This window comes from Daucus carota, chromosome 5, assembly GCF_001625215.2.
Source record: "Daucus carota subsp. sativus chromosome 5, DH1 v3.0, whole genome shotgun sequence".
Taxonomy (NCBI): Eukaryota; Viridiplantae; Streptophyta; class Magnoliopsida; order Apiales; family Apiaceae; genus Daucus; species Daucus carota.
In genome coordinates this window covers 1,071,975-1,097,135 of record NC_030385.2, presented here as the reverse complement: position 1 = coordinate 1,097,135, position 25,161 = coordinate 1,071,975, and the positions used below count along the sequence as shown (strand labels likewise).

The following is a 25,161-nucleotide window of genomic DNA, read 5'->3' as shown; positions in this document are numbered from 1 at the left end:
TTTCATGTATATTGCATGGGAGTTTTTCACTTTTTCTTAGATATATATACTAATGATGTGCTTTGCTAGCGGTTTGATGTTGGTTCTTTTTACTACCTGATGGATTAATATATGGATCGACAATTCAAATTTGATCCTATTACAGGGGCACAAATTAAAATCTGAGCACTTCTCTGATTTTGGAATTGAGCCACTTTAGGCACAACTGTATCTGAAAAAAATTCTCCTGAAGATAATTTCGGAGATTGAAAAACTTAATTAGGAACGTTTAACTGTATTCCGGTAAAATTTCATACATAGCAAGTAAAATGCAGCAATATGTTGTATCTCTTTTTCTTTTCTTAATTAAAATTATCTTAATCTTTAATTAACTTTAGATTGTTTATCTGTTTATTCCTCTCTTAAATTTGATTCACTTTCTTTGTTTTTGTCTTGGTCAAGTTGGGAAGTGAGTCTAGGCATAAACACTAATCCATCTGTATATGATCCTTCTAATTAAATTGGTAGAAATATGAAAATCTTACTGCATATTGCTTTGCAGTTACTCCAGCTGTGCTGTCTGCATTTGGCAAGGAAGGAATTTAGAGTTTGGAAGATGCAACAAGTTGTTATTTAAGTAGCTGGTGTTTTACTTGTTTTTCGAGACTATTGGTATTGGTCTTGTTGTACTGCTGTAAGATGTTAAGATATATAGATTTGATGTTGGCCTCCCGCCTTTCCGTGTATTTGTATTGGTCTTGTTGTACTGGTTTAAGATGTTAAGTTACATGAATTTTATGTTGGCCTCCGGCCTTTTAATGGATTTTTAATCCGGCCTTTCAATGGATTTTTATTGGTCACTATATATTTAGCCTACTCTCATGTTAATATCTCTTAATAATGTTGGAAACTTGGAATATTGAGTTATTTGGCTAAAATAGTTAGATACCTAGTCAATTTAGTTATTATAGTTAATAAATATTATCCTTTTATTTATTTTGTCAAAAAATGCTCGGGCTTCAACCCTAACTAGCAGTATAGCCTTGCATATATGGAATGCAAATTAGCTGGCCTTAGATATGAGACCAACTCTTTCATAAATATAAACATATCTTATTAACGATTTTAAGTTGTTTGTAGGTAAAACCTGACATATTTTATTAATGATTTTTAGCGCTATATAATTTGTAATACACGTAAACTAAGTAGATTTTGCAAGTGTCCGATGCAATACCAGTAACTAAGAATATGTAGCCAGAAACTTTAACTTTAAATCAAACTTGTTAAGACTACTGTTGCTGCTAAAACAACCAGATGGATCAAATACCAAGCAATACCAAATTTGAGGCTATTTACAACCGATATTTAACACTAAACCTATGTAATTGGGTTGATTAAGACAATTTTTTTCACTCGGTCCTTTATTTGAAAATCGGACATAAATTCAAAATTATGTTGTGAATTAGTACAAGAGGTTCTCTGTCGCTATTAAAATAACACAATTACTTGCAACATAAATTTCGGTTGTATTTTTGACTGTGGAGACTAGTTTTCCTATTTAAGAAAAAGAAATATAATACTATGTTCAACAATAAATGAATAAGTTATGACCGAATATTCATTGTTTTTAATTAGTGGACTACCCCAATTACTTATGACGGAACTCACTGCATAAGTACACGACAGGAGATGACATGGATGATTAATTAACAAGTGTAGTAACTTTAGTGAATTTTATAAAAAAAATCCATAATCGGCAATGCAATATTCGTTTACCAGTTTATTTGTAATATTCAATCGTAGGTTTTTGTTTGTCCAGTACCACAAATGTTATTTTTTCGAAGTTTATCCGATTTTACCAGCATCCATATAATAACATAGACTCTTACTTACAACTAATGTGTAGCACAATCTAAATGATCACACCCAATTAAATGTAATAATACAATAATTTATAGAGATATCATCCCGATTTCATATATATATATATATATATATATATATATATATATATATATATATATATATATAGAGAGAGAGAGAGAGAGAGAGAGAGTTAAGTTCTATGGAGTACAAAAAATTAATTGACAATTATGTGCAAGACAACTTATAAATGATAGATTATATTAAAATTTGGATAATCAAAGATATTATATAGGATCAAACTAAAAAATTATGATTTGTACTCCAATACTCCAATATTTTTATGTACTCCATAGAACTTAACTCTATGTGTGTGTGTATATATATATATATATATATATATTCAAGCCATCGTAAAATATCATTTTACAAACATATTCATCAACTTATATCGTTTTACAAATATATATATATATATATATTGCTTTGCAGTTACTCCGCTTTGTTGTCTGCTTTTGGCAAGGAGGGAATTTAGAGTTTGGAAGATGCAACAAGTTGTTATTTAAGTAGATGGTGTTTTACTTGTTTTTTGAGACTATTGATACTACTGTAAGATGTTAAGATACACTACACCATATAAGGTCTATCCTAACACCGAATTTTCGTTGCTAAAACCATCATTTATGTTGCTATTGTGTTTAAGGCAACATTTTTTCCAATTTCGAAGATGTTGCGAAAATCCATGTGGCCATAGAGGTTTTGCTAACACTTTGTCCATTTTTTGGTAACATAGTAAATAACGTTGCCATAGAGTGTATGGCAACATCTATTTGGTTAACAGCAACATGTATTATACTGTTGCTTTAAAGGTTATAGCAACACCTCTTTTAGATAGCAACACCACTTTTTATGTTACCATAAAGTATAACTAAAATCAAATTATATGGTTATGCCAACACTTTTAATGTTATAGCAACACTGTAAATTAATTTTCTTAGCAACATTTTTCTAAGCTATGGCAACAGGTTCAAATAAAAAATTTGCAAGCTTTTGTTTGAAAATTAGATCATCCCTTTATAAATAACAATATCAAGTTTCCAAGCAAACAAACAACCAAATCCTCAAACAGTACTGACTAACTGACAATTCCCCAACTCCAAAATACATCACATCTTTCAAAATAAAACGAGATCCTCCAACTTCTCCAAAATACAAATTCATCTTAATATAAAAGCTAAATAAAAGTTAAGCAAGGACATGTTTAGTTCAGAATACGGAAAATATCAATCAAGGGTTGTTAATCACTGCCATTGTTGGCCTGTGATGGCTCAACTGTTGGCTCAGTTGCACTGGTTAGCTCGATATCGAGATTAAGGCCTGGATTCTTTTCTGCCAGCTTGGACATCATGAGCTTGACATTATCTTCAACCTTCTTCTGCACTTGTTCTTCCATCTCCTTTGCAATTTGATCTCGAATCTGTTCAGTTAAACTAGCCACATACTTCTCTGGAATGGTAGGCAAAGGGCGTGCAATTTTTTTCTTTGGTTCCCTTTTCTCAATAAGCCTCCCCACTAAAAATGTGCGACTGTGATCCTTCCCACCATAAACAACTTCATCAGCTTCGTCAATTGTTCCATCTTTCAGCAGCTTCTTTACATTTTCCTATAACAATAACATGCATACATTGAGCAAGAAAATGTCTTGATCATCTACAACTACCAAAAAGTATTTAAAATAGCAAAACTAAATATCAAGGATATAACAGTACAGATTATAATTTATATTTGTATTCTAATTATGAAGTCCGAGAACTTACCACTTTTTTCTCAACAACTTCAGTAGGTAGCTTGTATGTTCTTGTGCTTTCCCGTTTGCGTGTTTTAACATAAACATCAGCATCTGATATTGGCGCTGGTGGTTGTTCACGGGTAGCCTTCAATGCTCTTTCAAGTGCCTTGCAAAAAAAAAAAGGTTTTCACCACATCAACCAGTTCATACTTATAGAAACAAACAAAAGGACAAGCATAATCCTAACAAATATTTAAATGAAAACACTTACCATATTGTGACTTATTTGTGCGAAACTCCTACTTCCAGCAGTATGTGTTTCAGTTATAAGCCTTCGAGATTCTGAATTTGTTCTTGCTTTTTTCTGAAAAAGAGAGAAAAAACAATTCGAACATCCTTTAAGAGATAAATAATGCAGTGACAAAGAAAATTATATTTCATGTTACCGCTATTTTCTCATCAGCCCAATATTCTAACAATATCTTGAAGTCTTTCAATGGAACCTCCCTAGGCCTATTTTCTAGCCTCTCCTCATCAGTTTGATATTTATAATAGTAATCCCTCTTGATCCGAGCTTTGTACCCCCTAAACAAGTCCCGCATCGTCGTCATAACCCAGTCATAACCTTCTTCAGGGATTACGTACTTGTCCTAAAAATGAAACATGTTTTACATATAATTTAGGAGCTAATTGAGGAGTTAATTCATAAATTTAACTAAACAATTCTCAGAAAATAGCCAAAAATTAAGAAAAAAATTATATTACCTTCACATATTCCCACAGGATATCTTTTTGTGGAACTTCAGTCCAACTACGACATGTAAGAGAGACAAACTCTCTTACTGTACTCTTCATTTCATTTTCTACAGCATAATGAACCATAGCATTTTCTACAAAATCTTTAACCCCCTTGCTGTACTCTTCACTGAACCTTGGAAGATTAATCCATATTTCACTCATCTTTACGTTCTGTTCAATAAAATACAACTCAATTATACAACATATAATAGTAGTACCATACCTAACAGTAGTACCTAACAAATATATTTACAAACATATATACAATATATAAGCCTAAATATCATGAATACTAAATATATATATATATATATATAATATCATCACTACTAAGTTATCACTACACATATTACTTTCTAGAGTTGGCAGGCTGCTATAGTTTAGACACCATACAAATAACATATAAAAGAACATGTCTCCTACAATAAGTAGTAATACAAACTAATTTATACATATTTACTAACTTATACATATATACTAACTTATTAATCCCCAACGCAAGTCACAATGCTATTAAAAGAAAAATTGCACTTGAAATCCCCTGTTAACCAGTCTGCAATTCATATGACATCTACTATTACCATATACAAACTTGCTTAGTTGCATAATAGTAATACTATAAAATCTGTGTTCATAGTATAAAATTTTAGGTAGATTTGGTCGTGGTTTAGGGACTCTAGCTGATCTTGTATCACCTAAACTAATATCACCTAAACACAAGAGTGTGCAAATACTAGTTTAAGAGAATGGGGAGCATTACCAAATATGCAAATACATATGTCCAGGGTCATTGTGATTCTCCACACATTAATATGGATTTGATGTTGGCCTCCGGTTTTTCGGTGTATTTTATTGGTCATGTTGTACTGGTGTAAGATGTTAAGTTAATTGCATGAATTTTCTGTTGGCAAATAGCCTTTCATTGGATTTTTATTGGTCACTATATATATATTTATGATGGGGATTTTTGAAAATATGTCGTAACTGCCTGAAAAAAATTGTGAATCGAGTGGATTCCTTTTTTATTTTTCTTAAGTCCACGTATTACTTCGAAAAAGTATGAACTTGGATAAAAAAAATAGGAAATTTACCAAGTAAACTAATCTTTGGATCTTATTTGCAAATATACTACTACTACCTTTTGTGAAATCTTGCAAATATACTATCTTTTATAACATGCAAACTATTAAATTGCAAAAATACCATATAACTTCCTCATTCTATTCTCTCTCTTCTCACTCTCTCTCTTCCATCCCTCTCTCTTCTATAGGCTTTTCCGCAAAGTTGTACAAATCACCTGCCTCAAAATGAATGGCACACGCTCGATATCTCCACGACCGCATTCTTGGCCGAAAATAGTTTTTCGTTCCTTCTCAAGTTCATCTGCTTCAATCTTCAATTCCGAAAGAGATACTAATTATATATTGAAAAATAGCTTGCTTCGTTTGGGTTGTTTTTTGTGAAATTGGTTATAATTGGTGGTGGATACGGTGATGGTGGTGGTGGCAGGAGGTGTGCGTCGTGAATGTCCGTGGTGGTGGCAGGAGGTGGGTGTCTTAAATTGTAGTTGGTTGATTTTGTGGTTGTTAGGGTCGCAAGGCACAACACCGTTTTTATTTGATTTCATAGTTTTTTTCAGATGATTTCATGGTAGTTTTTGTGATAACTCACCATTGGCAACTTATTTTAGTGATTTTTTCAAAGTTGCATTTTAGGTTGCATATATGGTTGATATGGTTGCACCACCGTAATTTTCCAAATATTTTTTGAAATTTAGTATTTTACAATTTATTTTAAAAAGTGATAGTATTTTTGCAAAAACTATTTTAAACATGGTTATATATGAAAAAAGCCCTAAATATGTTGGCTTGTATGCGATTCGGATTTTAAGATATTAACATATTATTGAGAACTTTTATAAATTATAATTGATTTTGATTTCATCAAATAAATTTTTTTAAAATTCCCTCAACTTTTGAAGAGATTTATAAGAAAATACAATACAATAATATATTATTCATTTCACAACAAATTCCAAAGTAAAAATAAAAACTTATCGAGTTTTTGAATATCATTGATTTTTATCTAATCTTAATAAATCACAATAATCTTAAATTTTAATTAAGTACATTGAGATTTATAATATATTATATTAATTTTGGGCCAATATATATATAGTTGTATTAAATATCGTTTAATATATTTTTTGAACAAGTAAGAAGTACCCAAAATATTGGACTATTGGAGTCAAGATTGTATAAAATATAATCTAAAAATTTTAATTTTTTTATATTATTGATAAACATGTGACATGTTACATTCACGGTTCTACCGTTATATATGATGATCTTAAGCAAAAAATAATACTAATAATTATTTAAATTGAAAGATTTAATTTAAAGATGTTAGTGGATTTATTAATAATTATATTTAAGACTAAATATATAAATTTTCATAATTAACATATTATTTATCATTAAACGAAAAAAATTATGCTCCAGCTTGCCTACTCCGTATACACTATATGTATAAACAGACACACTGTGTAAATTACACACCGAAGAAATACAATTGGGATTTAGGGTTTATACGAGCAGTACTATTATACTTGGCTAATTGCGGCTTTACAACCAATTGAAGCACTAAAATGGCATCCATTAATCATCTAGCAGAAGACTTGATCTTCGAAATTCTCTCATGGCTACCCGTGCTTTCACTCCTTCGATGCATATCTGTATGCAAATCATGGAAATCAATCATCTCAAACCCTAAATTCATCCAAGCCCACCTTGCCATTTCTCAGCAAAAACAACACCCCTTTTCAACACTCAGGGTTGTGACGAAAAGTGATGAATCGCAAGATCTCTTTATGGACACTCTTGGCGAAAATTCGGTTAAGCTCAGTCTCCCGAGGTATATAGCTTATGAGCGGCGGCTGCTTATTTGTTCTTGTAATGGTCTTGTTATTCTTAGTGATAGACATGTTGTTTTGTTATACATTTGGAATCCGTTGATTAGGTTGGGTAAGTTACTTCCCCCGGCTCATTACTTGCATATTGGGGTCGTAAATAAAATTGGATTTGGTTTTGATTCTCTGAGCAGTGATTATAAGATTCTTAGGGTTCTGTTTGGTAGATTTAGTGACCTTTTCGATGGTGAAGAGAAAAAGGGTTTAGTGGCGGAGTTGTACTCCTATAATGCGGATTCCTGGAAACCGATTCAGGTTCCTAAAGAAATTCAAGGTTTCAAGTTTGATCCTATCTCAGAATGTGTTTGTGTTGATGGTAGGGCACTGTGTCTCCCTGGTACGGATGGAATTCTGTCGTTTGATTTGCATGATGAGGTGTTCAGAATGCATAAGTATCCTGCCTCTGGTGAAATAATATCGGAGGTCTTGGACTTTGAAGGTTCAATTGCTTTGATCCTGAGATCAGGGGAGAGGGCATCCGTGCTGACTCTGTGGGCGTTGGATGAGGTTGAAGGAAACCTCTCATGGACTGAAAAGTTTAATATTATAGAGCCTGCTAAAAGGATAGCTTATGTTCTTATATATCTCGGCGATGGAAAGTTTGTTGCACGAGATCATTCTCGTGCATGCTTCTTTTATGATATGAAGAAAGGAACATTTGTTCAATTCAGAATACATATGTCAGCAGTTCAATTCAGTGGGAGCCTTCTGTCACTTAAAGGCTTTGAACGACAAGATTAACTATATGGTAAGTTGTTTAATGCAACTTCTAAATGCTAATACTTATGCGTCTTAAGTTTCCAAGTTTCTTAAATTTTCATGTACATTGCATGGGATTTTTGCTTAGATATACTAATGAATGTGGTTTGCTAGCGGTTTGATGTTTATGGTTCATTTTTCTACCTGATATATGGATTAATATATGGATCGACAATTCAAACTTGATCCTCTTAGAGGGGCACAAAAATTGGGGCTCAATCTTCTGAGCACTTCTCTGAGTTTGGTTGAGCCACTTTAGGCACAACTGTTTCTGCAAAATTTCTCCTGAAGATAACTTTGGAGCCCGAGAACCTTAACTAGGAAGCTTTAACTGTGTTCTCGTAAAATTTCATACATAACGAGTAAAATGCAGCAATATGCGGCACTATATATGTCTGTATCTCTTTTTCTTTTCTTAAATAAAATTATAATAATCTTTAATTAACTTTTGATTGTTTCTCTGTTTATTCCTCCCTAAATTCTGATTCACTTTCTTTGGTTTTGTCTTGGTCAAGTTGGGAAGTGAGTCTAGGCATAAACACTAATCCATCTGTATATGATCCTTCTAAATTTGTAGAAATCTGAAAAACTTACTGCATATATATATATATATATATATATATATATATATAGGCTCATGATCAAATAGAAACCAATCTTAAAATAAAAACTAGAAACCAATACAGGTTAGTGATATTCTCAGTACAATTTAGTAATATTCTCTTTAGGATTTAGTGATATGTGTTGCAGAAATTAGTGAAAACTTAATCTCTAGATATGTTCCAGTTTAGAATCTCCAGATCTGTTCACGTTTTCGATTCAGATGGTGGTGATAGTGGTGGAGATGGTGGAGGTGAAGGTGGAGATGGAGGAAAGATGATTGTAGCGGAGGTTTGGGCGGCTTGAAGTAGGGGGTTGGAGCGTTGCCGGAATAGTGGCGGCTCCGCGTTTGAAGTTGAGTCGAGGTGGAGAAAGAAGTATGAACGGGGCTGAAGGAGGTTGAAACATCGATAGCATAGAGGTAGTATTGGTTATGAAGGAGGCGACGACGGAGGTGGTGGCGGTGGAGGTGGGGTTGGTGAAGATGGAGGTGGGTTTGGTGAAGATGGAGGTGGAGATGGGGTTGTTTAAAATTTAGTGGTATTTGATTTAGGATTTAGTGATATTTCAGTTTAGTTTTTAGTTTCTAGGATAAGGAGGTTTTTATTGAAGTAAAACTATATATATATATATATATATATATATATATATATATATATATATATATATATATATATATATATATATATAGCTTTGCTGTTACTCCAGCTTTGCTGTCTGCTTTTGGCAAGGAGGGAATTTAGAGTTTGGAAGATGCAACAAGTTGTTATTTAAGTAGCTGGTGTTTTACTTGTTTTTCGAGACTATTGATACTACTGTAAGATGTTAAGATATATGGATTTATTGACTATATGGTAAGTTGTTTAATGCCACTTTTAAATGATAATAATCAAGTCTTAAGTTTCCAAAGTTTCTTATATTTTCTTGTACATTCCATGGGATTTTTGCTTAGATATACTAATGAATGTGCTTTTCTAGCGGTTTGATGTTTATGGTTTATATTTCTACGTACCTGATGGATTAATATGTGGTTTGGCAATTAAAATTTGATCCTCTTAAAGGGGCACAGCCACTTGAGGCACAACTGTTCTGCTAAAAGTTCTCCTGAAGATAATTTCAGAGACTGAGAACCTTAATTAGGAAGCTTGAACTGTGTTCCGGTGAAATTTCATACATAGCAAGTCAAATGCAGCAATATGCAGCACTATGTTGATCTCTCGTTTTCTTTTCTTAATTATAAATTCTTTACCTTTAATTAACTTTAGATTGTTTCTCTGTTTATTCCTCTCTTAAATTTGATTCACTTTCTTTGTTTTTGTCTTGGTCAAGTTGGAAAGTGAGTCTAGGCATAAACACTAATCCATCTAATCCTTCTGAATTGGTAGAAATCTGAAAAACTTACTGCACATTGCTTTGCAGTTACTCCAGCTGTGTTGTCTGATTTTGGCAAGGAGGGATTTTGTCTGCCTGATGATTTGAGGATAGATCGAGTTTGGAAGATGCAACAAGTTGGTATTAAAGTAGCTTGTGTTTTACTTGTTTTTCGAGACTATTGGTACTGGTCTTGTTGTACTGCTGTAAGATGTTAATTTATATGGATTTGATGTTAGCCCTCAGACCTTTGCTGTACTGCAGATGTTTAAGTTACATGGATTTGATATTGGCCTCGGGCCTTTTCAATGGATTTTTATTGGTCACTATATATATTTTAGCTCATTCTCCTTTTAATGTCTCTCTTAATAATATTAGAATATTGAGCTATGTAACTAAAATAGTTAAATAGCTAGCTAGTCAATTTAGTTATCATGGTTAATGAAAATCATCATTTTACTATCTCTTTACCGTATTTGTTTTGTTAAAAAAAGCTCTGGTTACAACCCTAACAAAAATTATAGCCTTGCATGGGATGCAAATTAATTAGCTGGCATGTAGGTAGATACGAGACCAACTCTTTCATAATATAACATATCTTATTAACGATTTTAAGTTGTCTGTATCGATGTGGAGGTGGATATGAGATAATGTCACTACACATGTGTTTCATAAAAGTTGGCATATTTTATTAATGATTTTAATGCTATATATAATTTGTAGTACAGGTAAACTAATTAAGGAGAATCTGCCCGATGCAATACTAGTAACTAAGAATATGCAGCCAATAACTTAACATTAAATTAAACTTGTTAATTAGACTACTGTTGCTGCCGGAGCAACCAGATGGATGAAATACCACGCAATACCAATTTGAACTCCGCAATTCATTACAACATATAAGGCTATTTACAACACATTTTTAACACTCAATATAACAGAATTAGAATAATTACCACAGTTCTTTCTTTTGTTTGTGCTCGGCCCTTTATTCAAAAATCGGTCATAAGTTCAAAATTATGTTGTGAATTAGTACAAGAGGTTCCCTGTCGGTAATAAAATAACAAAATTACTTGCCACAAAATTTCTGTTGCATTTTTTACGGTGGAGCACCCAACTTCCTATTTATTTTAATTCGACAGAAAAGAAATATAATATTATTTTCAAAATAGATGAATAAGTTAGACCTAATATTTTCTCAAAAAAAAAAGTTAGACCTAATATTCATTGTTTTTAATTAGTGGACTTAAGTACAGAAATAAGTACACCGACATGATATGAATGACCTGATACGGATGATTAATTAACAAATGTAGTAACTTTAGTAAATTTTATAAAAAAGTTAAATATCAAAATGATCACTCAAGTGGAGGTCATATATCACTTCGTTCGCCGATAACTCGTGATGAAATATATATTCTTTCACTAGTTTTTATAAAAACTGGTGAAAGAATATATATGTTTATTTCGACCAAAATTTAAATTCAAAGGCTTAATAAATTCGACCGTTGTCGGTCATTTATATATGGTGGGAAACTCAATTTTTCAATTTTTTTTAAAAACTTGAGCAGGGAAGTTCAAATTTTCATGGAAAACGAATTTTGGGTTGAAAAAGACGGTCGAAAATAGCGGTCGAATTTAATTATTTTCGACCGGAATTTATTTTCGACCAGCCTAATTTCGACCGGTTTTCCTCCAGTCGAAAACGGCTATTTTCGACCGTATACGGTCGAAAATTGTCATTTTCGACCAGAAATTGACGGTCGAAAATGACCGCTTTTCATGTAGAGTTATTTGTAATATCTAATCATAAGTTGTTTGTTTGTCCAATAGCACTAATGATATATTTTCTAATTCCATCTCATTTTAGCACCATCCATATACAAACATAGGTTGTCATCTACAACTAATGTGTAGCACAATCCAAATGATCACACCCAATTAAATGTAAAAATACAACACTACAAGAAAAACGGCTATTTTTTATCGCTTTTTTCGACTGGAAACTATTTTCGACTGTTTATAGTCGAAAATAAATCCGGTCAAAAACAATAACAACGACCGCACTCGATCGAAAATAAACCCGATCAAAGATAATCGGTAAAAAATAAACTTATATTCAACCGCATAAATTCGACTACGCCCTGCAGTTTATCCCCCATGGCTTTAGTCGAAGATAATTATATAGTCGAATATATGAAATTGCGGTTGAAAATAATTATGTTCCACCGGATTGGTAATTAAGACCAGCTTATATTCGACCATTTTAGAGGGGTCAAAATTAATTATTTTCGACCAGAAGCGGTCGAAAATACCAGATTTTGTCGAAAATAGCCACTTTTCTTGTAGTGCAATAATTTTTAAAGATATTGTCCCAAATTCATATTTATTGACATAAAAAAGTATAAGCCATCATAAAATATCATCTTACAAACATATTCATCCAATTTATATCGTCTTATAAATATCTATAATAATTCATAAAATTATAATTTTATATATACAATGGTTTGCTAAAATTACCAAAACTTTATAATTTATGCTAATATAGGTCAAATAAATAATTTGTAGGAAGCTCGAAAACCAATATATCGTGCACTTTCGCCGCAACATCTTGAAAACCATTATCTTCCAAAAGAAGAATTTCTATAAATTCATTGCCATTTCTCAGAAAAACCAACACCCCTTTTCAACACTCAGGGTTGTGTTGAGAAGTGATTTTTTGCAGCATTTCTTTATGGATACTTTTGGCGAAAATTCGGTTAAGCTCAGTCTCCCAAGGTATATATCTGATGTGGCGCAGATGTTTTTTCGTTCTTGTAATGGTCTTGTTATTCTTGGTGATATACATGTTGTTTTGTTATACATTTGGAATCCGTTGACTAGGTCTTTTAATTAAGTTGCTTCCCAAGCTCCGGGAAATTAAGCCCCGGAGAAAACCATGTTTATATAGTCTTGAGTTTGTGGTTAATTTTGGGTTTGGGTTTGATTCTCTGAGCAATGATTATAAGATTCTTAGGGTTGTGCTTGTTAAAATTAACCATGGGGTGGAAGAAATATGTCAAATAGTGGCGGAGCTGTACTCCTTCAATACGGATTCTTGGACACCGATTAAGATTCCTGAAGAAATGCGTGGTTTTATGCAAGATCCGATCTCAGAATGTGTTTGTGTTGATAGTAGGGTACTGTGTTTTCAAGGTGCGAATGGGATTCTGTTGTTTTATTTGCATTATGAGGTGTTTGAAACATATCAGTACCCTAAAACGGGTGTAAGAATGTCAGATGCTTTGGATTTTGAAGGCTCTATTGGTTTCATCTTGAAATCTAGTGAGAATGAATCAATCATCCTTAGTTTATGGACATTGGATGATGTTGGTTGCAAGTTCTTTTGGACTAAGAAGTTTAATATTGAGCCCCATATGAAGATAGATCATGTACTATTTTATTTGGGTACCCAAATAAAATAAGGATCATGTCAAATAAAATAAGAGATCTTATGGGTACCCAAATAAAATAACAGATCATGTCAAATTTAACTAAAATTGACCGGAAATGGCGGTTAATTTTACCCATTTTTCTAGTAGTGGGTGATGGCCAGTTTCTTGCAGAAGATGATGGTGCTGGATACATCGTTTATGATGACAGGAAGAAAGGAAGAAGATGATGGTCAGCGGGAGCCTGGTCTTACTTGAAGGGTTTGAGCAACTTGAAGGATTTGAGCAACAAGATTAATGTGGTAAGTTGTTTAATGCATCTTTTAAATACTAATATTGTTTTAAGTTTCCAAGTATGCTAAATCTGTTTATGTACATTGCGAAGAATTTTTGCTTAGATATAATGAACTTGCTTTGTCAACGGATAAGACGGTTACCCTAAATATGTTTCATTGTTTTATGGTTTATTTCCGGATCTAATTGATTGATTAATTAATATATATAACTTTGAGCCTCTTAAAGGGGCACTCAAGTTAAGGCTCATCCGCCAGCTTCCCCAGCACTTCTCTGGTTTTGCTTTTTCCACTTGAGGCTGCAAAGGAGCCACTTGCAGTGGCGGATCCAGGATTTCATAAACATCGGGCTTAATTAACATAGAATTGTTTTTCCAAAAAGTTAATAGTTCTCAATGTCATATATAAGGTCATACATGTTAAATCTGTGACTACTAATTTTTCTTAGAGGGGTTCTTATATATACAAAGTTTTTATGTCACTACTAATTTTATTCTATTTTTGGTCGGGGTTGCTTAAGCCCCGGGCGGAATCATGTTTCGCACTTTCCTGTGGTATACCGAGAGATTTGCCTGCGTAATCTTAGTATGTATGATCTGTAACCAGTACTTGATGATGTGAGTTTGCTTTGCTGCTATAAATTTTAATTTCCATTATTTGTGTTAGAATTCAAACCCGGCTCAAAGCAATGCAGTAGAGACAAATATTCTCAAATACTGGACATTGGGATTAATTATCAGAAACATAAAATGGAAGCTGGGTTTTATAAAATACATTGCAGTCAAGTGTAGAAAATAAAAGAGCAGCAGCTTGGTCAAATAAACAGCTGGGGTTTATAGATATAATAGAAGCAGTAATATCAATGCAAGAAAATAAAGAGGGTCAATTGTGGTGTGCTGAAAATATAAACAAGCATCCTAATATAAGCTCTTGGTACTTGGTATAAGATCAGAAGGTGGCGAAATAGGTGAACTACAACAGCTCCAGGAATCAAGGTTTTAAAGAATGGTAGCTGTGCATGGGAGAAATAAAAGGTGGCTGTGCATGAGAACAGAAGAAAATATAGTAGGTTTTCATGGTCAAAATAACAGGCTGCAGGTTGTAATAATGTCCTTAAAATATGGTAGGCTATAAATATGTATAAGGATAAAAATGTGAGGTGTGCCGTGATGTTAGAATGTGAACTTAAAGCCTATATATAAGGCTGTCCATCTGTAGTAGATAACACACTGGGAAAAAAACTACAACAGCAGTTGTAGAGAGAAATTTAGAAGAGCTGAAGCTCTGAGTGAAAAGGCCGCGTGCCATCTCTGTGTGTAACAAGAAAGGCTGAAGCCTAGCTAGCGTGTGTAACAAAATTATAAGTAGTGTAGCTGCATGTTACAGTATTAATATACAAGTTGTGCGTGTTTGTATCTTAATATATCGGAAGTTTTTGGTTTAAGGCCCATACACGTTTCCAACAATTTGATAGGCTCTGAAGCCTATTGTACTTAAGTGTAACTTCATACAAATTTTTGGTTCTCTAATAAAATATATAGAAATAAAAGGTCAATTTCACACAAACCTATGTTTGGGTCTTGGGGATCCACTATCAAATTTTTCTGGAGTTGACTTGGAGGCCAACTGACATACACTGGTTAATATATTTCAGATTGTTATTCGTAGATATCTAATAAGTAAATTAAATTATACGCACCAATCCAAGAAGTGGATCATTTAATGCCCTGAGAACTTTGTCTGCGGGCAGAAAGTTGTCTTCACCATTTCTTAGCAAAATGTTCATCCGAAGATAAATTTGGACACTGAGAACCTCAGGAAGCTTTTACTGTGTTCTGGTAAATCTTTGATGCAGCAAGTCAAATGCAGCAGTATGTTGATCTCTTGGAAATGAAGATGTCTGTTCTTTTAATATCAAAGTTCTCTTAATTAAAAAATTTCAATCCTTTTCATTTAACTTTAGATTGTTTCTCTGTCTATTCCTCCCTTAATTTTGATCAGAGTGGGCTCATTATGATACTCTTTCTTTGTTGTTGTCTTGATCAAGTTGGGAAGTCTGTCTAGACATAAATACTAATTATCTGTATATGATCCTTTTAAAATGGTAGAATTATATAATCCGTAAAACTTGCTGCTTATTGCTTTGGAGTTAATCCAGCTATGATGTCTGCATGTGGCGATGAAGGGGATCTTTCTGCATTCCTGTTTGAGGAGGGAGTTTGGATGAGTTAGTATTAAAGTAGCTGTCTTTTACTTGTTTTTCAGAAACATTGGCTTTTCAGTTAGTTTGATTGTGAGATATTACGGCATTGGCCTTGTTGTACTGCGGTGATCAGACCTATAAACTATACCTCGACAAGGTTGTAGCCTTTACAAATCCAACATTTACTAACAGGAAATTTAGCACTTGGTGTTCAAGTTGTTACCCATGGTTAATTACAATATCTTTGTTTTGCAATTCCCTCTTCAAAATCTTAATTTTTTTTGAAAATTCTCAAAGAACGGTTGAAGTGTCGTGTCAGTATGTTCTAGGGGACTGCATGTTTAACAGTTGATTTTTTCATTTAGCTTTTCATATATTGTGGCAACAAAAATTTCACTGCTTTCAACCCAATTTTACCATCTTTTTCTTACACAAGTGGTGTTTTTGTCTTTGAAAGAGGGTGTTTTCCCGGCTCTCAATTTCAAGCACGAAAGATACCGCCTAAAGTTAACCAAAAACCTTGAATTTGTATTTAAATAAACACTGTTGAATCTATTGCAAATATATTAATTTGACAGGATTTAGTCACGCTTTTTAATTTCAACATTAATTCGGTGTACATATAATTTCGACAGCTTGAACCATGTCGGACAACTAATGTTGTCGAATTTAATCACGTAAAATCAATGACATGTTTTTCCACTACTCAATTTCAAATGGGAATTCATTTGACCGTTGAACAATTTGAAGATCGATAGATAGAATTGTTTGATCAATATTGGTTGCATTATTTATATTAAATTGGATATAAGTGAATTTGTGGACATCAACATTGCATTTTCTATCTTGGATGACCACAACTTCAAAAAGTGAGAGAATGATTATTTTTATGAGTACATGAACATCGGTGCTGGTTTCAAAAAGTTTATGAGAATTTTTTAGATATGGTAAATGAAGCAACATGCATCTTCTTTAAAGAATCATGCAACATTAAATTTTTTTTATTCAAACTAAAGAAATTTTTAGGGTTTTTTGAACACGAACTTCAACAAAGTGGCGACCAATTTGTGATTGAGATAAATCTTATAATATATACGATACTCCTTAAAGTGCATGGAGTTTAATTATTGAATCAAAATGAAGGTGAAATACCAAAAACTTCATAATTTATATTATAATTATGACCGATATTGGTAAGTTAACAAATATACGTTCATATTTTAAAATTTTCATAAGATTACTTTGAAAAAATATGAATTTAGTCAACATGGATTAATAATTAGAAGAAATAAAATTACAGGGTCATAGTGTTAAACCTCATGTCATTAACAATTATTTATAAACATGTGACACATGTGACATTTAGGGTTCTACGGTTATGTTCTTAAGCAAAAACTGATACCAATAATTATTTAAATTGAAAGATATTAATGATTTATTAATAATTCTATTTAAGATTAATTATATAAATTTCAATAATTAGCAATATTAGTTACCATTAAAACAAAAAATTATGCTCCAGCTTGTGTATAAACAGTTACAGCGCGTGTAACTTATATAAACCGAAGAAATACAATTGGGAATTAGGGTTTATACCAGCAGTCCTACTGTACTAGGCTATTTGCGACTTTACAACCGACTCAAACACTAAAATGGCATCCATGAATCATCTAGCAGAAGACTTGATCTTCCAAATACTCTCATGGCTTCCCGTACTTTCACTCCTTCGATGCAAATCTGTATGCAAATCATGGAAATCAATCATCTCAAACCCTAAATTCATCCAAGCCCACCTTGCCATTTCTCAGAAGAAACAACACCCCTTTTCAACACTCAGAGTTGTGTCAAGAAGTGATGAATCGCAAGATCTCTTTATGGACACTCTTGGCGAAAATTCAGTTAAGCTCAGTCTCCCAAGGTATATATCTGATGTTCGGGCGCAGCTGCTTATTCGTTCTTGTAATGGTCTTGTTATTCTTGGTGATATATTTTTTGTTTTCTTATACATTTGGAATCCATTGATGAGGATGGATAAGTTACTTCCCCTGGCTCATTACGCGCGTCTTGGGGTCGTAAATAAAATTGGATTTGGTTTTGATCCTCTGAGCAGTGATTATAAGATTCTTAGGGTTGTGTTTGGTAGACTTAGTGACCTTTTGGATAATGGTGAAAAGAAAGAGGGAATGGTGGCGGAGTTGTACTCCTTTAATGCGAATTCCTGGAAACCGATTCAGGTTCCTAAAGAAATGCAAGGTTTCAAGTTTGATCCTATCTCAGAATGTGTTTGTGTTGATAGTAGGGTATTGTGTCTCCCTGGTACGGATGGAATTCTGTCGTTTGATTTGCAAGATGAGGTGTTTAGAATGCATAAGTATCCTGCCTCTGGTGAAATAATATCAGAGGTCTTGGATTTTGAAGGTTCAATTGCTTTGATCCTGAGATCAGGGGAGAGGGCATCCGTGCTGACTCTGTGGGCGTTGGATGAGGTTGATGGAAACCTCTGGTGGACTGAAAAGTTTAATATAGAGCCCGCTAAAAGGATAGCTTATGTTCTTATTTATCTGGGCGATGGAAAGTTTAATTGTTGCACGAGATCACTCTCATGCATGCTTCTTTTATGATATGAAGAAAGGAACATTTGTTGATCAATTCAGAATATATATGCCAGTAGTTCAATTCCGAGGGAGCCTTCTGTCACTTAAAGGCTTTGAACTACAAGGGTAACTATATGGTAAGTTGTTTAATGCAACTTCTAAATGCTAATAATTATGTGTCTTAGGTTTCCAAGTTTCTTAAATTTTCATGTACATTGCATGTGATTTTTGCTTAGATATACTAATTAATGTGCTTTGCTAGCGGTTTGATGTTTATGGTTCATTTTTCTACCTGATGGATTAATATATGGATCGAAAATTCAAATAATTTGATCCTCTTAAAGGGGCACAAAAATTTGGGCTTAATCTTCAGAGCACTTCTCTGATTTTGGTTGAGCCACATTAGGCACAACTATTTCTGAAAAAATTCTCCTGAAGATAATTTCAGAGACTGAGAACTTTAATTAGGAAGCTTTAACGGTGTTCCGGTAAAATTTCAAACATAGCAAGTAAAATGCAGCAATATGCAGCACTATGTTGTATCTCTTTTTCTTTTCTTAATTAAAATTATCTTAATCTTTAATTAACTTTAGATTGTTTCGCTGTTTATTCCTCTCTTAAATTTGATTCACTTTCTTTGTTTTTGTCTTGGTCAAGTTGGGAAGTGAGTCTAGGAATAAACACTAATCCATCTAATATGATCCTTCTAAATTGGTAGAAATCTGAAAGACTTACTGCATATTGCTTTGCAGTTACTCCAGCTGTGCTGTCTGCTTTTGGCAAGGAGGGAATTTAGAGTTTGGAAGATGCAACAACAGGTTGTTATTTAAGTAGCTGGTGTTTTACTTGTTTTACGCGACTATTGGTATTGATCTTGTTGTACTGCTGTAAGATGTTAAGATATATGGATTTGATGTCGGCCTCCGGCATTTCTGTGTATATTTATTGGTCTTGTTGTACTGGTGTAAGATGTCAAGTTATTACATGAATTTTATGTTGGCCTCCGGCCTTATGGATTTTTACTCCGGGGACTTTTAATGGGTTTTTATTGGTATTTGACTAAAATAGTTAGATAGCTAGTCAATTAAGTTATTATGGTTAGTGAAAATCATCCTTTTAAGGTCTCTTTACGGTTCATACATATAAGCATAATTTCTTAACAATTTTAAGTTGTAGCCTGTTGGTAGATATGAGACCAACTCTTTCATAAATATAAACATATCTTATTAACGATTTTAAGTTGTTTGTAGGTAGATATGAGATAGTGTGTTTCGTAAAAGCTGACATATTTTATTAATGATTTTTAGCACTATATAATTTGTAGTAGAGGTAAACTAAGAAAAAAATGCAAGTGTCAGATGCAATACCAGTAAATAAGATTACAGCCAGTAACTTAATCCAGTAACTAAGATTATAGCCAGTAACTTAATTTTTAAATTAAAATTGTTAAGACTATTGTTGCTGCTAAAACAACCAGATGGATCAAATACCATGCAATACCAACTTGAGGCTATTTACAACGGATATCTAACACTAAATCTATGTAATCGGGTTAATTAAGATAGTTCTTTCTTTTCTTTTCGCTCCGCCCTTTATTTAAATATCGGGCATAAATTCAAAATTATGTTGTGAATTAGTACAAGAGGTTCCGTTGGTAATAAAATAAAACAATTACTCTGCCACAAAAATTTCTGTCGTATTTTTGACGGTGGAGCCTAATTTTTCTATATATTTAAATTCGAAAGAAAAGAAATGTAATATTATTTTCAACAATAAATGAATAAGTGATGACCAAATATTCATTGTATTTTTTAACTAGTGGACTACCCTAATTACTTATGACGGAACTCACTGCATAAGAACACGACATGATATGAAAGACATGATAGGGATGATTAATTGACAAGTGTAGTAACTTTCGTAAATTTTATAAAATCCCATAACCGGCAATGAAATATTCATTCACCAATTTATTTGTAGTATTCAATTGTAAGTTTTTGTTTGTCCAGCAATACTAATGATATTTTTTCTAAGTTCATCCCATTTTACCAATATCCATATACAAACGTAGACTCTCGTTTACAACTAATGTGTATCACAATCTAAATGATCACACCCAATTAAATGTAAAAATACAATATTTTTTAAAATATCATCCTGAATTCATATTTATTCACATAAAAAAGTGTAAGCCATTAACCATTGTAAAATATCATCCTAATTACAAACATATTCATCAACTTATGTCGTCTTATAAATATCTATAATAAGTCATTCAATTACAATTTTATACTAACGGTTTGCTAAAATTATCAAAACTTTAAATATATGCTATAGGTCAAATGAATAATTTGTAGGAAGCTGGAAAACCAATTCATCGTGCACTTTCGCCGCAACATCTTGAAAACCATTATCTTCAAAACGAACATGAATTTTTCTATACATTCATACGATCAGAATTGAAAGCGGAAGTAATTTACAAATAACTGCTTAAGCTTGTTTCTGGGAATTATTCTTGCAAAGAATCTCTCGTTTTAAAAGCTAATTTCATTCCCAATCTTGTCATTGTTTTATGCTTCAATTACTAACTCACGTTTTTTACCAACCTCCACTGTTTAAATGCATGGAATATAGGAAATGGTAACTAATTAAGAATATGCTACCAGTAACATAACTATAAATCCAACTTGTAAAGACCGTTGGTGCTCGAACAACCAGATGGATTAAATACCAAGCAATACTAACTAGAACTCAACAAAGATTAACTTGGCTAAGCCGGAAAAAAAGTAAAAAGATATTGGTCTAGAAAAACTCACAAAGAAAGAATGTGTTGATAAGTGTGATTATAGATGGAAGTCGAGACGTGACAAGTGCATGTGCTAGCATGTTTATGTTTATGATTATTTTTCTTAATTTAATACAAAATACGACTACCAATTTTAATTCTAAAACCATATAAATTTTATAAAAACAAATAAATTACATCAGATGTCATATTTCTAATATAAACACATTTATAGATATAATCTAATAGAAGTTTGAGTCACATATATAAAACCCTGTCATACGAATACATACAAATTATATACTTATATATAATAAGCGTAAGGGAGATAATTTGGTCGCATGGTCACATGGTCCAAAAGCTTATCCGTTGGATCGTATATTGAACAAATAGGTACCGTTAGATTAGAACAATATTAACTTCTATTTTTATAAAGCAACTGATATGCATGTTTATAATTCCTTTTCTGAATCCAAAACAAATTCTGTCTTTCACATGTTTATGATTTTTTTTAATCCAAGATAAATATTTCCTATCAGCTTTAATTATAGAATCATATAAATTACCATCACAAAATTATTTTTATCTAATATATTTTAAAATTAATAAGCCGGATATTTTAATTCAAAATAAATATTTCCTACCAGTTTTAATTGTAGAATCATATAAATCGCACTGTCACAAAATTATTTTTATCAAATATATTTTAAAATTAGTAAGCCAAATTTAAATCATATTATAATAATTCTTATATAAAATACATTTATAAATATAATCTAATCGAAATTGATGTCACATATTCTTCTCAATATATATTAAAATTTGATAGAAAAAATATAATACTTTGGCATGATACATAAGAGAAAAATAATGGCTTGATTACAATAGTTTATTTGAAGCCATTAATGAGTGTGACGGTGTATTTTATACCGCATCGTCGGATGATCCAACATTTGTAGTCAGTTTTTTTTACAGAAACAAGGAGAACCTATATATTTTTACAATAGTTCTGACTTACAAACAAATCATAATTTCAAATTTTATTAATGAAAATTTTAATTTATTATTTATAAATTAAATTCTTTCACACCACTTACAATATATTTAAAAAGTTTATAAATAATTAAAAAGTTCTCGTGCCTTGAACGGGCTATAAGCTAGTTAAATAAATTAAGAGAAAGACGTGAATATACCGTGACGACAAAAGAGTATATTATATATAAAACCCTTCTATACAAATACAAATCAACCCAAAATATTATATATAGCAGAATCTTCAACTTCCACTACAACATCAAAATCTTTCAAATAATAGTCAAGATCTTGAACATAAACCATTCCGCTTATCAACTTTTCCTCTCATCTTTATAAAAATTATTATATAAAATTTTATTACTATCAAAATATGAATGTGTTAGAGCAATAAAAAAAAAAGCATACGATTATATTAACAATAGATCAAATATACAGAAGAAGATCAACAAATGACTGATCGGAATAAAAGAAATTGCGAACAATACAACAATGATGCTAAACAAGAGTCAAAGATAAAAGACAAGATGTGACCAGACAATAGCTTAGTACAACATAAGTAGTTCTGACTTAGAAAAATGTAATTTCATATTTTATGTTCATTTAAATAAAAATTATGATTTATTATTGATAACTAATTTTTTTCAACATTTTAAATATATTAAAAGTAAAAATTTATAAAATTAATAAAAAGCGGTGCACGGGTTTTGAGGTGGTATGTATAAACAGTTGCACTGTGTAACTTACTCACTGAATAAAGAAATACAATTGGGATTTAGGGTTTATACGAGCAGTACTGTTATACTTGGCTACTTGCGACTTTACAACCAATTCAAACACTAAAATGGCATCCATTAATCAACTAGCAGAAGACTTGATCTTCGAAATTCTCTCATGGCTTCCTGTACTTTCACTCCTCCGATGCACATCAGTATGCAAATCATGGAAATCAATCATCTCAAACCCTTATTTCATCCAAGCCCACCTTGCCATTTCTCAGAAAAAACAACACCCCTTTTCAACACTCAGGGTTGTGTCCAAAAGTGATGAATCGCAAGATCTCTTTATGGACACTCTTGGCGAAAATTCAGTTAAGCTCAGTCTCCCAAGGTATATATCTGATGTGCCGCAGCTGTTTTTTCGTTCTTGTAATGGTCTTGTTATTCTTAGTGATATACATGTTGTTGTGTTATACATTTGGAATCCGTTGACTAGGTCTTTTAAGTTGCTTCCCAAGCCCCGGGTAGTTAAGCCCCGGAGAAAATCACGTTTATATAGGCTTGAGTTTGTGGTTAATTTTGGGTTTGGGTTTGATTCTGTGAGCAATGATTATAAGATTCTTAGGGTTGTGCTTGTTAAAATTAACCTTGGGGTGGAAAAAAGATTTCAACTAGTGGCGGAGTTGTACTCCTTTAATACAGATTCTTGGACAGTGATTATGGTTCCTGAAGAAATGCGAGGTTTTAGGCAAGATCCGCTCTCAGAATGTGTTTGTGTTGGTAGTAGGGTACTGTGTTTTCAAGGTACGAATGGGATTCTGTTGTTTAATTTGCATAATGAGGTGTTTGGAACGTGTCAGTACCCTAAAACAGGTGTAAGAATGTCAGATGCTTTGGATTTTGAAGGCTCTATTGGTTTCATCTTGAAATCTAGTGAGAATGAATCAATCATCCTTAGTTTATGGACATTGGCTAATGTTGGTGGCAATATCATTTGGACTAAGAAGTTTAATATTGAGCCCCATATGAAAATAGATCATGTACTATTTTATTTGGGTGATGGCCAGTTTCTTGCAAAAGATGATGGTGCTGGATACATCGTTTATCATGACAGGAAGAAAGGAACGCCCCCTCTCTCTTGTGTCTTCAGAGAATTTACTTATGTTGCTCAGATCAGCGGGAGCCTGGTCTCACTTGAAGGGTTTGAGCAACAAGATTAATGTGGTAAGTTGTTTAATGCATCTTTTAAATACTAATATTGTTTTAAGTTTCCAAGTATGCTAAATCTGTTTATGTACATTGCGAAGAATTTTTGCTTAGATATGATGAACTTGCTTTGTCAACCGATAAGAGAGTTACCCTAAATATGTTTGATTGTTTTAATTGTTTGTTGGTTTATTTCCGGATCTAACTGATGGATTAATAAAGGGCACTCAAGTTAAGGCTCATCCCCCACCTCCCCCAGCACTTTTCTGGTTTTGCTTTTTCCACTTCAGGCTGCAAAGGAGCCACTTGCAGTGGCGGATCCAGGATTTCATAAACATCGGGCTTAATTAACATAAAATTGTTTTTCCCAAAAGTTAGTAGTTCTCAATGTCATATATAAGGTCATACATGTTAAATCTGTGACTACTAAATTTTTTTAGAGGGGTGCTTATATATATATAGTTTTTATGTCACTTCTAATTTTATTTAATTCTTGGTCGGGGTTTCTTAAGCCCCTGGCGGAACAATGTTTCGCACTTCCCTGTGGCATACCCTGAGATTTGCCTGCGTAATCTTAGTATGTATGATATGTAACCAGTACTTGATGATGTGAGTTTGCTTGCTGCTAGAAAGTTTCCATTATTTAGTAGGCTCTGAAGCCTATTAAATACTTAAGTGTGTGACTTTATACAAATTTTGGGTTCTCTAATAAAATATATAGAAATAAAAGGTCAATTTCATTTCCTTGTATGTTTTGGATTGCAATTG

At 32.6% G+C, this 25,161-nt stretch overlaps 4 protein-coding genes across 4 annotated transcripts; 3 read left to right on the top strand and 1 right to left on the bottom strand.

Annotated features, from left to right (window-relative positions):
- Positions 1-2,994: 2,994 nt before the first annotated feature.
- LOC108221130 (uncharacterized) lies at positions 2,995-4,591 on the bottom strand. Its single transcript, XM_017395028.2, has 5 exons — positions 4,397-4,591; positions 4,078-4,281; positions 3,903-3,995; positions 3,660-3,797; positions 2,995-3,505 (listed from the first exon to the last, which is right to left on the bottom strand). The coding sequence occupies exons 1-5, from the start codon at positions 4,589-4,591 to the stop codon at positions 3,140-3,142; spliced, it is 996 nt and encodes a 331-aa protein (XP_017250517.2). The 3' UTR covers positions 2,995-3,139.
- Positions 4,592-7,076: 2,485 nt separating this feature from the next.
- Positions 7,077-8,138, top strand: LOC108222592 (putative F-box/LRR-repeat/kelch-repeat protein At1g11620). The gene has a single exon (XM_017396489.2). It carries the CDS (start codon positions 7,077-7,079, stop codon positions 8,136-8,138), a length of 1,062 nt encoding a protein of 353 aa, XP_017251978.1.
- A 9,571-nt stretch (positions 8,139-17,709) lies between these two features.
- On the top strand, positions 17,710-18,678 carry LOC108221129 (putative F-box protein At3g17490). Its single transcript, XM_064093181.1, has one exon. The coding sequence runs from the start codon at positions 17,710-17,712 to the stop codon at positions 18,676-18,678; it is 969 nt and encodes a 322-aa protein (XP_063949251.1).
- Positions 18,679-23,312: 4,634 nt separating this feature from the next.
- Positions 23,313-24,407, top strand: LOC108221127 (putative F-box protein At1g33530). The gene has a single exon (XM_017395026.2). It carries the CDS (start codon positions 23,313-23,315, stop codon positions 24,405-24,407), a length of 1,095 nt encoding a protein of 364 aa, XP_017250515.1.
- Positions 24,408-25,161: the final 754 nt, after the last annotated feature.

Excerpts from the sequence above, each read along its gene's own strand:
- LOC108221129 (XM_064093181.1), top strand. The coding sequence starts at position 17,710 with ATGGCATCCATGAATCATCTAGCAGAAGACTTGATCTTCCAAATACTC.
- LOC108221130 (XM_017395028.2), bottom strand. The coding sequence starts at position 4,591 with ATGAGTGAAATATGGATTAATCTTCCAAGGTTCAGTGAAGAGTACAGC. Across the intron at positions 3,996-4,077 it reads GGGCTGATGAGAAAATAGCG|AAAAAAGCAAGAACAAATTC; the intron begins GTAACATGAAAT and ends TCTCTTTTTCAG. Across the intron at positions 3,798-3,902 it reads CACAAATAAGTCACAATATG|GCACTTGAAAGAGCATTGAA; the intron begins GTAAGTGTTTTC and ends TTTTTTTGCAAG.
- LOC108221127 (XM_017395026.2), top strand. The coding sequence starts at position 23,313 with ATGGCATCCATTAATCAACTAGCAGAAGACTTGATCTTCGAAATTCTC.
- LOC108222592 (XM_017396489.2), top strand. The coding sequence starts at position 7,077 with ATGGCATCCATTAATCATCTAGCAGAAGACTTGATCTTCGAAATTCTC.